At 26.4% G+C, this 12,628-nt stretch overlaps 1 protein-coding gene across 1 annotated transcript in view; it reads left to right on the forward strand.

The window, feature by feature from the left end:
• Window positions 1-1,683, forward strand: part of LOC134837304 (uncharacterized) — a 44,701-nt gene extending 43,018 nt beyond the window's left edge. The window contains exons 7-8 of the mRNA XM_063852672.1: window positions 1,026-1,382; window positions 1,447-1,683. Coding sequence (XP_063708742.1) covers window positions 1,026-1,382; window positions 1,447-1,662 — 573 coding nt within the window. The 3' untranslated portion in view covers window positions 1,663-1,683. The remainder of the gene's footprint in view (window positions 1-1,025; window positions 1,383-1,446) is intronic.
• The last annotated feature ends 10,945 nt before the right edge of the window (window positions 1,684-12,628 follow it).

Here is a 12,628-nt window from a genome sequence, read left to right on the forward strand (position 1 = left end):
CATGTTTTGTTCAAAAATAAAAGAGAGAGAAAATGACAAGCTGCCATGACGATGAAAATAGAATACCAAAAATTAATATTTACTCTTGTGAGTGAAGTAAAATAGAGCGTGCTACAATGCACTTTTACGAGAACTTTTAGCTAATTGCCAAAATTTGCATAAAAATTTTGCACAAAAGAGCAACAGTGAATTCTCGGAACGTAAATTACAATCATGGGAATTGAATCGAGGATGAAATTTATAAAAAAAAATTTATGAAGATATTAACAAATTTACATTTTTTCAGTTTGAATTAGTGAAAAGGCGATTTTCAAATTTTTAACGGTAATTTTTTTGAATTGACATTTACAAATTTTAAAATAATTTTAGAGCTAAATTCAAAATTTTTGTTAAAAAACAAATAAAAAGAAATTAAATTTTAATTAAAAAAATAAATAAAAATTTTAAAATCGCTTTTCATTAATTCAAACTAAAAAAAAAATTTTGTTACAATTTTCATAATTTTTTCATAACAAAATTTTCAAAATTTTCAAAGTTGAATGAAAATTTTTAAATTTTTAGTTATAAGAAAATTATTTTTTTCACATTTTTAGTTTTAATTGTCGAAAAAATAATTTTCAACGGTTATTTTTTGAATTGACATTTACGAATTTTAATTAATAATTAATTATTTACTTAACAGTTTTTACTTAAAATTTTAACTAATTTATTAAATTTAAGTCAATTTCAATTAAATTAAATAAACTATTAATTATTTTAAATAAATTAATTAAAATTGCTAAAGTTAAATGACAGTTGAAAATTTGAAAATCGCTTTTTCGCTAATTCAGATAAAAAATTTATTTTTATCATGATTTCCATAAATAAATAAATAAATAATTTTCTTACAAAGCTCATAAGCTGTGTCAATTCGCAATTTCACATTATTTATTTGTTTTCTTCAATTCTCTTTTCCTGTTGATATTTATTTATTGCAATTGTTCACTGATTTATTTCTCATTTTTTTTGCAATTTTATTCTTTTAGATTTCCATTTATTTTCCCGATACATTTTACGAGCTGTGGGGTGGCATGCAACTCGTTCAGACACGCCAACGTCTCCCTGTGAAAGCAGTCGATTATCCCGTCGTGCTCTCGGATTTTCCGATTTTCCTCCGTAGCGGCAGGATAATTGCTCTGCACAATGTGAAAAGTACATCACTCACTGCCGACGCGGCACGCTTGGATGCATTTTATCTGAAAATTGGCTTAGCCTGTCATTACGCCGACGACTACGATAATAATGTCGAGCTAAATCGTAATCTCACAAGAACGTGCTCCGCATCGGGCGAACATGTGTTTACATCGCAAATAACATGGAAATTTGTCGTCACTGACAACGAGGTACAAATATTTGTGCATTAAATTAATTATATGAATATTTTGAAATTTAAATGATTTTTCACAGCTGAGTGTCACAGTTGCAACAAATGCCGCAGAACAATTTGATAATTTGTTTTGTGCTGAAACAGCGAGCATCAGTAGGATTATTTCGTGGGCCGATGTTTATGGCTTGGAGCGCACAAGTGAAACAAATGACGTGGAAATCCAATCGAAACGCATTCAAATGAACTGGAATGTGTGCGACTTTGAATTAAATGTGCCGAAAATGGTTCAATTTTAGAAATTTTAGCATATTTATTGAATACACAAAAAGTTAGATAATTGGCTGATTTCAATATTCGACAAATTGAATGGGAATTCAGAGAGAAACTTTTGCTATGCGACGAATGAAAATTGTCGACAAATTGAGTAATTTAAAAACAAGAGATTTTATTAGGCTTCTGATCTGACGATAATTGATCAAAAGGTTCTTTGACAAATTGTTTGTCTCAAAAAGTATCTGTCTCAAATTGAGACTTCAATGAAAGACTTCAAATACTCTGCCTCGTTTCTATGGAGTTTTCCTTTTTGTAGAATTAATTGAAGCAATTAAAATTTCGATTTTATTGGTAAGTACCTTTTATGAGAAATTTTTAAAGGAATGTTTTTTGTATACAATTTACAAAGATGCTTCAGAAGAGCTTTCCTATAGAAGAAATAAAACTAAAGAAACTCTTACAAAAATGATCTGAAAGGTTTAGCAAATCGACAATTGGTGAACCGACTTTGCTCAAATTAATCTCTTAAGCACTCAATTCAGCATCATTGAACAAGGTCCTGAACGATAAACCTCCGGAAGTTGCAAACGAAGAAAAGAGGCTGCCAAGAAGTACAGGATCAGCCTTATCGCAACTTCGCTCAGGGTACAGCAGACTGACCAACTAGTATCTGCACCGCATCGATGACAGTATTGAAGACAAATGCGACTTGTGCGGCGAAACGCCTCATGACGTACACTACCTGTTCAACTGTCGAGAAAAGCCAACGGACCTCTCTGTCATTGACCTATAGCAGAATCCTTTGGAAGTGGCAAAATTCTTGGGACTCGAAATGGAAGATTCAACTGCTTGACTTACCGCTACAACAACAATAACAACGAAAATATAGATTTTTATGTTACTTAAAAAACAAATTGATCTCTAAAATGCTTAAGGATTGAAATTCACTTAAAGAGTCAATCTGATCCTTAACTGAACAAATTCCTTTTTGTGAAAGACTTAGCTTTCATCAAAACAAAGACTTAAAGAGTCAAATTGATCTGTTCATCAATCCTTTCAGGGTTGTTTTGCGATCGATATTTGCTTTCATCATAACAAAGACTTCATCCTTTGGATTGAAAAGACTTAAAAGTTTCGATAGAAGTTAAAATAATCCTTTTAAATGACTTTATTTACTTCAAAGGGAGTCTTTTTCAATCCATATGAGATCCGGCTTCATTTTACTTTTCAATTTTAATAACATAAAATTCCAGATATCAATTATAATTTGATCTATGAAAAACATAACCTCAAATAGTGCACATGTCATTTATTGTTTACAGTTTTCATAAATTTGTTTACCATTTTTAGCAATCAACAAATTTTCAATCCAAATTCTGCATAATTTCACCGAAAAACATATAAATGAGGTAATTATATAAATTCAAAATTTTTAATGAGATTGTCTCATTGTTTGTATTGTGCAACCAAATCTGAAAAAGGTAAACAATATTAAAAAAAAAATACAAATGAAAATTTTGTGATTTCATTTTATTTTACCTTTTAATCTGCCCCGAGCTAGGATTTCGCATGGTAACAAACGAGTAATTAATTTAATGAGAAAACATTAATTATAAACTTATTCTACCTGAATGCACGTGTTTAATGGCTGAGACTGCATCTGACACTCGTCGTCATCTTCAATTTGTTTTGTAAACAACTTTCAAGGTTCAAGTGTGAAAATAACACTTCATTTATTCGTAATTGGCGTTTTTTTTGCTGCACTAAGTGCAAGATGTCTGATGCAGAAGAAACACCTAACATGGTTAGAAACAAAATTTTCAAAAGTTTTTTTTCTTGTGGTTTGAGTTTCACTGAAACGTGATGATGAACAGCCAGCGATGAAACGAGCCGTGCATGAAATTTAAATTACAACGAAAACATGGTTTGCCACATCTTTGTCGACATGTTCTCAACTTTTTTTTTAAAGAACATAAATTTTCTGTGGTATTTTCTGTCAATGAAAAATTTACCACACGTGTCGTCGATTTTTTTTTGTCTCATTTGTTACTAAACTAAACTTTTCCAGTTAGTTTTGATTTTTGTGAATGATGAAGTTTGATTTTCAATTTCACTCATTTTCGACCTTTTTTTTCTTGTTATTTTATCTCATTTGTGTCGCAAAAGTTTTTGATGATTACTTATCTGATTGTTTGTTAAATATTTCAAAAGACAAGAAATAAATAACGAAACATAAGTGGACGAGTCATTTTACAAAAGTAAAACTTTTGAGAAGTTATTATCGGATCTGATTGCTATGAAGATATTTACGTTAAAAGTTTTCAAAAGTTTCGCACTAAATTTTCTTTAAATATGTTTGCTTTGTGCAATCATTTGGAAAAATTGGTTGCAGCATTTTCTTTTTATTGCACCAAAACTTTTTTTTTCATTGAGGGAAATTGAAGAACAAATTGAACAGACACCAATCAAGAGATAATGATAGAATAGAGCATTTCTACGGAAATAATCAAGCAGACAAGCTGTTGATTCCTGTCGCAACAAAAAACGGTTATACAAATGTTTGGAATGATTTCAGTTAATTAAAATTCCTTGAATTTTGCATTTCATTTGTCTTTCATTCATTTACGGTTTCTATTGTGTCTAGCTTTAGGTTAAGTTCAGTAACATCTTGAGTCTGTGGATTTAAGCTTTAATCTCGTCTTAACCTGAGCTCTTAATTGAAAATTGTTTCAAGGTTATTTGAAGGACAAATTTATTTCATCAATCAAATAAAGTTAAAATCGATGTTGAAAATAGTTTTCTATGGACGAAAAAAAGTTTGTATAAAACTCGTAAATTTGTATAAAGCTCTGTACTGAAACTACCTGAGTAAAAATTTATTCAGGTAGTTTCAGCTCTATAGAAAGTATACAAATTTTTATCATTATTTTAACTAAAAGAGTAGAATTTAAACTAAAAAATTACTTCAAACCTTATTAAAAAACCTTTCTTTTGAAAATTTTGACTAAAATTCATCATTTGCTATTTATCAAAACACTTCCATAAATTTGCCCTTCAAATAACCTTGAATCAAAATTGATAAAAATATGTCATAAATCCTGTCTCTTTTCAACTAAAACTTAAATTGGCAAGTCGCCCACACTCAGTAGCCATTTCTACCTATAGTTAGTTTTAATTCTCGAACATTATTGTTCCATACAATAAACGGAAACTTACTAAGATTACAAACATTACATCGATTACCCATGTAAAGTATTTAATCTCTGGATTCTTCGAAATGTCAGGATTCTACGACCCATAAACTCACTGTATGGTAATTTGAATATTAAAAGTTAAATGAAATGACTGCAATGCACATTTATCGGTTCTGCAGCAACGAAATTGTTCATTTTCCAGATAATTGGATGAAAAAAATAACTGATGTGAAATTTATATCATCACGTATGTAACATTTGTAAAATAAATATTATTCGATCTGACGATATCTCTTTTCATGGAAATAGACTTCGTAGAATTTCTGTTTTTTATGAACAAAATATCGGATTAAATCGGTGAAATGCAACACCAACGCAAGTCATAAATTATTTTATTGGAGCAAAAAAATATGGACAGAAAAAATATTTTTTTTTTTTGAGTTGATAGAAAAGGACATTTATGGTAATTGAAACAAATGTAAAAATAAATAAAGGTTTAATTTAACTTTTTTTTCAGTTTGATTGGTTGGAAGGTCACAATAAGTGGCAATCAGTCAATTTTACAAATATAATTGATGAAGTTTTGAAAAAAAATATTTTTGACATTTTTTTTAGTAGAATAATTTCTTCTGAAAGCAGATTTTAGGAAAGGTAAGTACTTTATAAAAATTTTTGCTATATTAGAGAAAGTCTAAAAATCAGTCAACCAATCACGAAAGCAATGAAAACCAAAAAAATTAAACATTTGAACTGAATTTTGATAAAAAAAATTTTTGTTGAAAATATCTCAGATCACGTGGTTAAAATAAAAGTCACGTGACTAATAAACGTTGTTCAAAATAATTACGCAGTTAACGATATAAAAATGCACCAACATCGTTAGTCATTCTTCGAAATTTTTAATCCAAAACGTCTCAAATTTAACCTTGACGCAGATTTAAAATTAATTGATATAAATTGAAGCTGTTAATGAGATTTTTTCCGTTAGCAAGGTGACAAATTATTTCAATGAAGAACGACCTTCAACATTATCTTTGAATGAAAAACACATTTAGTGTTTCTATTGAAAGTCTATTAAAAAAAATTCTTTTGATAAATTTCTATCATCGTTGATTTTTTTTTTTTTTTTTTTTGAATAAAACTCAAACAAATTTATTCGCGCAGAAATAAAAGATTACAACAAACCAAAAACTTTTTTTGCTTATCTACGGAAGTATCCTTTTAAACTTTGTACCCACGAATGCTGTGTTAAAAATCAATGAAAAAAGTTTAAACATATGTTCGAAAACTATTTTTTTTTAAATTTCCTTTTCTCCGAATGAATCAATTCCCAAAAACCACAAAACTACAACAGAAAGTAAAATTTTGTATGTACTTTTAAGTAGTTTTTCATGAGAAACAACTTCCTCTTGTTCAAATTCATATTAGTTCAAGCCTTTTTTCAAAGAAAACCCATTACAAAAGCCTACCACAAAAGTCCCATAAAATAAAATTATTGAAATGTTTTTTAACAAATCCTCAAATAACTCAGACAAAAAAGGAATAAAATAATAAAAAAAAATCAGAATAAAAAAACAACTAAAAGGTAAAATTCTTCTCTGAATTTTTTCGATAGAAACTCAAGAAAAATTTTTTTATACAAGTTTTTTTTGCCACAAAGAAGCAAAAAATACGAATAATCAGACAATTAGACAACCACGTGCTCAGGATATCCTCCATTCTTTGTTCGTGATACATTTTAAGAGCAAAAACGAAAATTGTTGGCAAACATTTAAACATCAATGCAGACGAGTTTATTTAGTCGGAAGAAAAAAAGACAAAAGTTTCAATTCAATTTTGGGCTTTCATGTCTCATTTTTCTTACCGAAATTGTCTCTATTTGATCACGAAATTTTTTTTTCTTGCATGTCTTCATGCAAATTTAATACAAGATGAGATAAATCATTTTGAGTACGCTATGTTTACAAATTGTCATTGAGCCAACAAAAAATTTTATGCTTAAACTAAGATTGACAGTCATTTATTTGCTTTGACAATGGAAATAAATTCCTTTATTGAAATCGCAAGAAAAAGTCCCTTTTTTCCCTCTTTCTTTGGAATTTTCTATAAAAAAAATAATACCAATAAAAAATTTTCTTTTGAGCGATTCACAGAAATTTTTTCGAAGTTGATAAAAATGACGCAAAAAAAATACTCTCCAGCATCAAAATTCATTCAAAACACTGAAGATTGGTACAGCATGCGACAAATGCCTTCAGTATTTGCGGCAAAATATCCTTTTTCCAAAATGTCTCACCTCGTGCTCATTGTTGAAAAGGAAAATGAATTTTGAGAGAATTACTCAGCTCTCTTGGTTGGGAGAGGAAAATTTTTCCCACACATATACGAGGATGGTGAAAAGCTTTGGGAAATGGGAGAGGAAGAAAAAACCGTTAATGACGGTTATTTTTCGGTTACTCTCACGAAAAATTGTTGCTGGATGAAATGAATGACGGCAAACCTTGACAATGAGACAATGGATGGCCTTTGTTCCCTTTTATGTCTGTCGATCCTTGATATGATAATGAAAAGGTACAAAAAGGAAGGTAATTTAAATTTGGTTTTGTTAAGAATTGATTTAATCACAAAAGAAACTTATATTAAATTTTTTGCAAATTTTTTTCTGTAGTAAAATTAAATTTTTAGGATATGACAAAAATTGTAAAAAAAAATGTTTAAAATAATTTAGTTTCAGTGCTTAAATAAGGAAAAAAGCATTTTATTTTTTTTTACAAAAATTTTAAAATAGAAAAAGGTTTTATAGTAAAAAATATTTTAAAATAAAAATAAAATAAAATAAAAAATAATAATTAATTAAATTTTAATTGATTTAATTTAAAATAAAAAATAAAAAAAAAAATAAATATTTTAATTGATGAAAATTTTCGATACATTTTTTTTTTAAATTTGTAAAATTCGTAATTTTTTAACATTTTTCGTAAACAACTTTTTTATATTTTAGTATTTCATCAGTATTTGACCAAAAAAAAAACTAAAATCTATCTTTATTTATTTTTCTTTTTTAAGACAAAAAAAAAAAATTAAAATTCTTAAAATTTTTTAGAAAATTCTTTTAAAATTTTTATTTTTTTTTTCATTTTCAGTTGTGAGACATAAATTTTTCACAAAATTTTAAAAATTTTTCATGGTAAGTAAAACTTAATTAAAAACTTACTCTCGACCATTTTTGACTTCAACAAAATTTTGTCAAATTTAATTATATTTTTACCGCATTTTTATGTATTTTACTGCAACAGAACACCTGAAAAGCTGCACTTACCTGGATGCAAAAATTCAATTAAAAAAGTATGCTTTATCCTCTTTTTATCATTGTTACTTTCACGGAATTGTAATTTAATTAACAAAGCCTTATTGTTTCTTTGTTTAAGCTTCGAATCGGTCATTTAAGAGGAAAATTTAATTTTCTCTACATTTTTCTCTTTGATGCAGCATTTCTAATTCCGTTTAAACATCAAGTACCATTAAATTATTAGATTTAAATTTTTAACTATTCCTCTTTTCAAAAAATCATTTAGCTTTAAAATGTTCAAGGAAATTAAAGTTTATCAAGAGATTAAGTGCTTTTGTAAGTTAAAATAAATTTTTAATGCACAAGTGTTGACATGAAAAATAACAAAAAAAAAGTGTGAAAACACTTAATTTGAAGTTTTGTTGGAATTCTCTCTTCCATAAACCTTTTTTGTATTTTTTTTGCTAAATGTAAAATCTTTCTTGTAAAATTTTTATACCACACAAAACAATTATTTCTCGGTTTTATATGCTTCAAAACAATGAAAAACCAGCAAAACAAAACCATAAATTGAAAATAAAAATGAAACAAAACAAAGTGCTTGAAAATTTTAATCTTTGCCAACACCATCAAGAGAACATTTAAAAAACATGAAAAGGAAATGTTTTCAAAACACAAAAAAAAAGATTATTTGCCAAAAAAAAACAAAATCGTTTTTGTTATTTTTTGTGAATTTCCCCGCATTTTTTTAAAACGAAGTTAGAGTTAACGACGCAGGTAGAAACATTCTTCATGATCCGCATTGAAAAACAGTAAAATTCGCATTCCTTCTTTTTTATTGCTCTATTTCAGGAAAACAAGAGAAAATGCACGAGGAACTGGATAAATAACATCTTTTAACAAACATATTTCCCATTTGTGAAGTGAAAATAAACAAACAAATGTTATGAGGAATTCATCTAACTGCCAATGCATTAGAGTTAGAGCCGCAAATATAAAATATAACCAACAGAGGAAATAACTTGAAACAACATTCGACAAAGAAACTTTGTTGAAAAATTCATGTTTGTTATGGAACATGTTAAAAACATATTTTAAAGAGGATAAAAGGAAGCAAAAAGAGGATTCAGTAATAAAAAAAAGAATTGGATGAAAATTAAATTTTTAAAGGAAAGGTTAGAAAATTATGAGTCGCATTACTTTTTGACCTGATTTAAAATGTTTTAAATTTAATTTTTTTATAATTTATAATTTTATTTAATTTTTTTAATTATTTAATTATAATTAATTAATTCATTTTAATTAAAAAATTGTTAATTTTAAATAATTAAAGTATTTAAATAATTAAATAAATTAAATAATTAAAAAAATTAAATAATTCAATTAATAAATTAATTAAATAATTAATGTAAATAATTATTTAAATAATTTAGTTTTAATTTTAAAAAATAATTAATTTATTATATTATTTTTTTAAATTTATTTTTAATTTTTTTATTTAAATGTTTTTAATATTTTTTTTTCAGATAAATTCATGTTTTTTGAAAATCAATCAGCCAAAGACGCAATGAGAAATTTTTATAGTAATGTCATAGTTCGAACTTCTAGCAGCTCATACAATTTATAAATGTTTATATTCATTCATATTATATTCATTTATTATTTTATATTCATTCTATCCTAAGTAATTGAATTTTTTTTAAGAAACAAAAAAATTAAGACACAAAAGTATAAAAAAAAACGTGTTGCTGATGATACAAAAAAGCAAATATTTTCACCAAATTATTGCGCTTTGGCTGTTTATCGTTTTATTATGTTTCGTTTCATGTCTATCTGTCGTCAAACTCCACAAAATGTCAACTGCCTGTTCCGCCACACACGAACCGCCAAATGAGAGAAGAACCGTGAGCTGTGATATTAGTGTTTAAGTAGTTATTAGTGTGTCCAATAATGAAATAATTGTCGTCAAATAAGAAGAAATCTACTATTTATTAAGTTCTATGAGTTCTTCTATGAGTTAAGTTCTATCTTTAATTAATGTCATTTATTGTATAAATTTAAGTCACCAAATTATTGATTTTGAATGTGTCAAAAATTGGCAATGTTCAATGAAAACATTGAGAAATAGACGACAAAAAGGGTTCTCGAGAGATGTCATATACGACACTGTTTGGTATTACGGAGTTAACTGCGTTATAACGAAATTTCTGTGATGAGAAGATAAAACCTTCGACTGATTTTTCTGAATTGCTTAAGAAACCATAGAATGCAATTTTTACTAAAATTCAACTAAAAATAGAGTAATATGTTGCTTAAGAGATTTTCTTTCATGTTGATTATGACTGTGTACTATTAATTTTTTAAGAAGCAACAAAAAACTGTCTCGTCATTTTCTTCTTAAAGAAACCTTCGCAAAGAAGTTTCTTCATATAAAATCTTTAGACGAAACAAAAAAACGCCTCATATCCCTTTTAAGTATTACTTAAAACACTTGAAAAAGGCGTGTTATTTGTCTGAGATTTTTCTTAGAATATTTATCACATGAAGGCGTCTTGTTTTGATTCTTTCCCACGACAATTTTAATCCCTTCAAGGATAAGAACATTTTCTCTAATATCAATTGTAAGATCATAAATTCCAATTCAAGAGATTTACTACGAAGTAATTTACATTCAAATTTATTTTGTGTTGTTACGAAACAGTTGAGAAACGTGTTTTTCTTTTTTTTCTTGGAAATGAAATGCAATCTTTACTTTCAAAGAAAAGTATTTTCATTCCTTGTTTATTTATTTATTTATTTTGTTGAATGATTTGATAAAATCATCTAGAAACTTTGTTAATTTATCCTACTTTTTATTTGTTTAGTTCTTTTAATTATTTATCATGTTTTTTTTATTATTGAGAAAACTATTTTCTTTGAAGAAAAAAAAAATGTTTATTCATGAAATTATTCAAATCATTTTCATTATTATTGACAATTGGCTCAAAATATGTCATGCTCTGAGTTTTTTCTTATTTAATTTTAATCAGTTGATGAAAATTTTATCCCATATCCTTCAACTTTGAGCCAAAAATTAACTTTGAATTATCTCATGAGACAACTTTTTATTGTCATTACTCTACAAATGAAATTTCTTAACAAAAATAAAGGCAGAACGATTTAATTTAAAACATGACAATTTTATTGTCATACATAAAATTCCTTAATTAATTGAAGTTTGTTGCATTGTCATTCTCGGTTTTCTTTGTTTCAGTTGTCTTTACGGAATTTTGTCTAGCAATAAATTAAAAAGCATTTTAATTAATTTTAAATTTTTAAGTTAATTACATTTTTTTTTAAATAAAACTAAACAATTGAGAAAAATTCTCGTAATAAAAATAATGTAACATCATTAAGATTTTATTTTTATTTTATATAAGCAAAGTAGGCACTACAAAGTTAGCTAATTTCAAGTTTGCAGTATAAAATAATGAGCAATTACAATTTTTTTCTACGATGAAAAAAAAATATGTAATCTCATTATCGAAAGACTTAAGTTTTTTTCCTGTTTTTGTAGATATGATGAACTTCCTACAGCTTGTTGGAATTTTTTTTTCTGGAAATAAAACAGGCTTAAAAAGTTCAAGTTCATGCAAAAAAAATTATATCGAGGCAATTGTAAACAAAAGCATTTAATGTGGGATGATTGTTCCCCATTTTCGACAGATGTTGAAATCAACACGTGTGATGGAATAAATAACAACCAACACACTTAATGGTATAATACCATAAGAGAAAAGGTAAAGTGTAAGATAGAAAAAAAAAGTTGGAAATGCTCAATCAATCGTGAATGAGAGAAAACACGTGTGGATAAAAGGTTTTCTTTGATTTTCCAGTTGATTTTTTATGAAGAATCTCTTAATTAAATTTTTGAAGTATTTTGAGTTTGGTTTTTACTGTAAGGTAATGGCTGTTAAGAGCAAAAAAAATTAAAAAAGAAAAAAAATATTAACTTTCTATAAGCAATGGATATAATAAAATATTTTATAAAAAAATATACCGAAATGTAGATAATTCTTATGGAAAAAAAATAATCCATTCTATTAACGAAAATAGGGTTTAAAATTCGTTCTATTAACATTTTTATAAAAAACTTTTGAATTTTTAACGAAATTTCGAGATTTTTTAATATTTTTAACAAAAACTTTAAGAAAAAATTATTTTAATGATTAATTCATTTATTTATTTTTTGATTTTTTTGAAAAAAAAATTAAAATTTATCTAAAAATTTGCTAAAAAAAAATTCATAACTTAATGAAAAAATATTGGTCTATTAGCTTCCAAATTTCCATAAGAAACGGATTTTTTCCATAAGAATTGTCTACATTACGGTAAATAAATATTTATTTTTAAATAATATAAATTTTTGAATATTTAAAATATAAAGCTTGCAAAATAAATTAAAAAAATATTTTTTCTTTTAAATAAATAAATTTTATGAAGAAAAAAAAATATTTAACGTCAGTT

Source organism: Culicoides brevitarsis, chromosome 1 (assembly GCF_036172545.1).
Source record: "Culicoides brevitarsis isolate CSIRO-B50_1 chromosome 1, AGI_CSIRO_Cbre_v1, whole genome shotgun sequence".
Classification (NCBI taxonomy): Eukaryota; Metazoa; Arthropoda; class Insecta; order Diptera; family Ceratopogonidae; genus Culicoides; species Culicoides brevitarsis.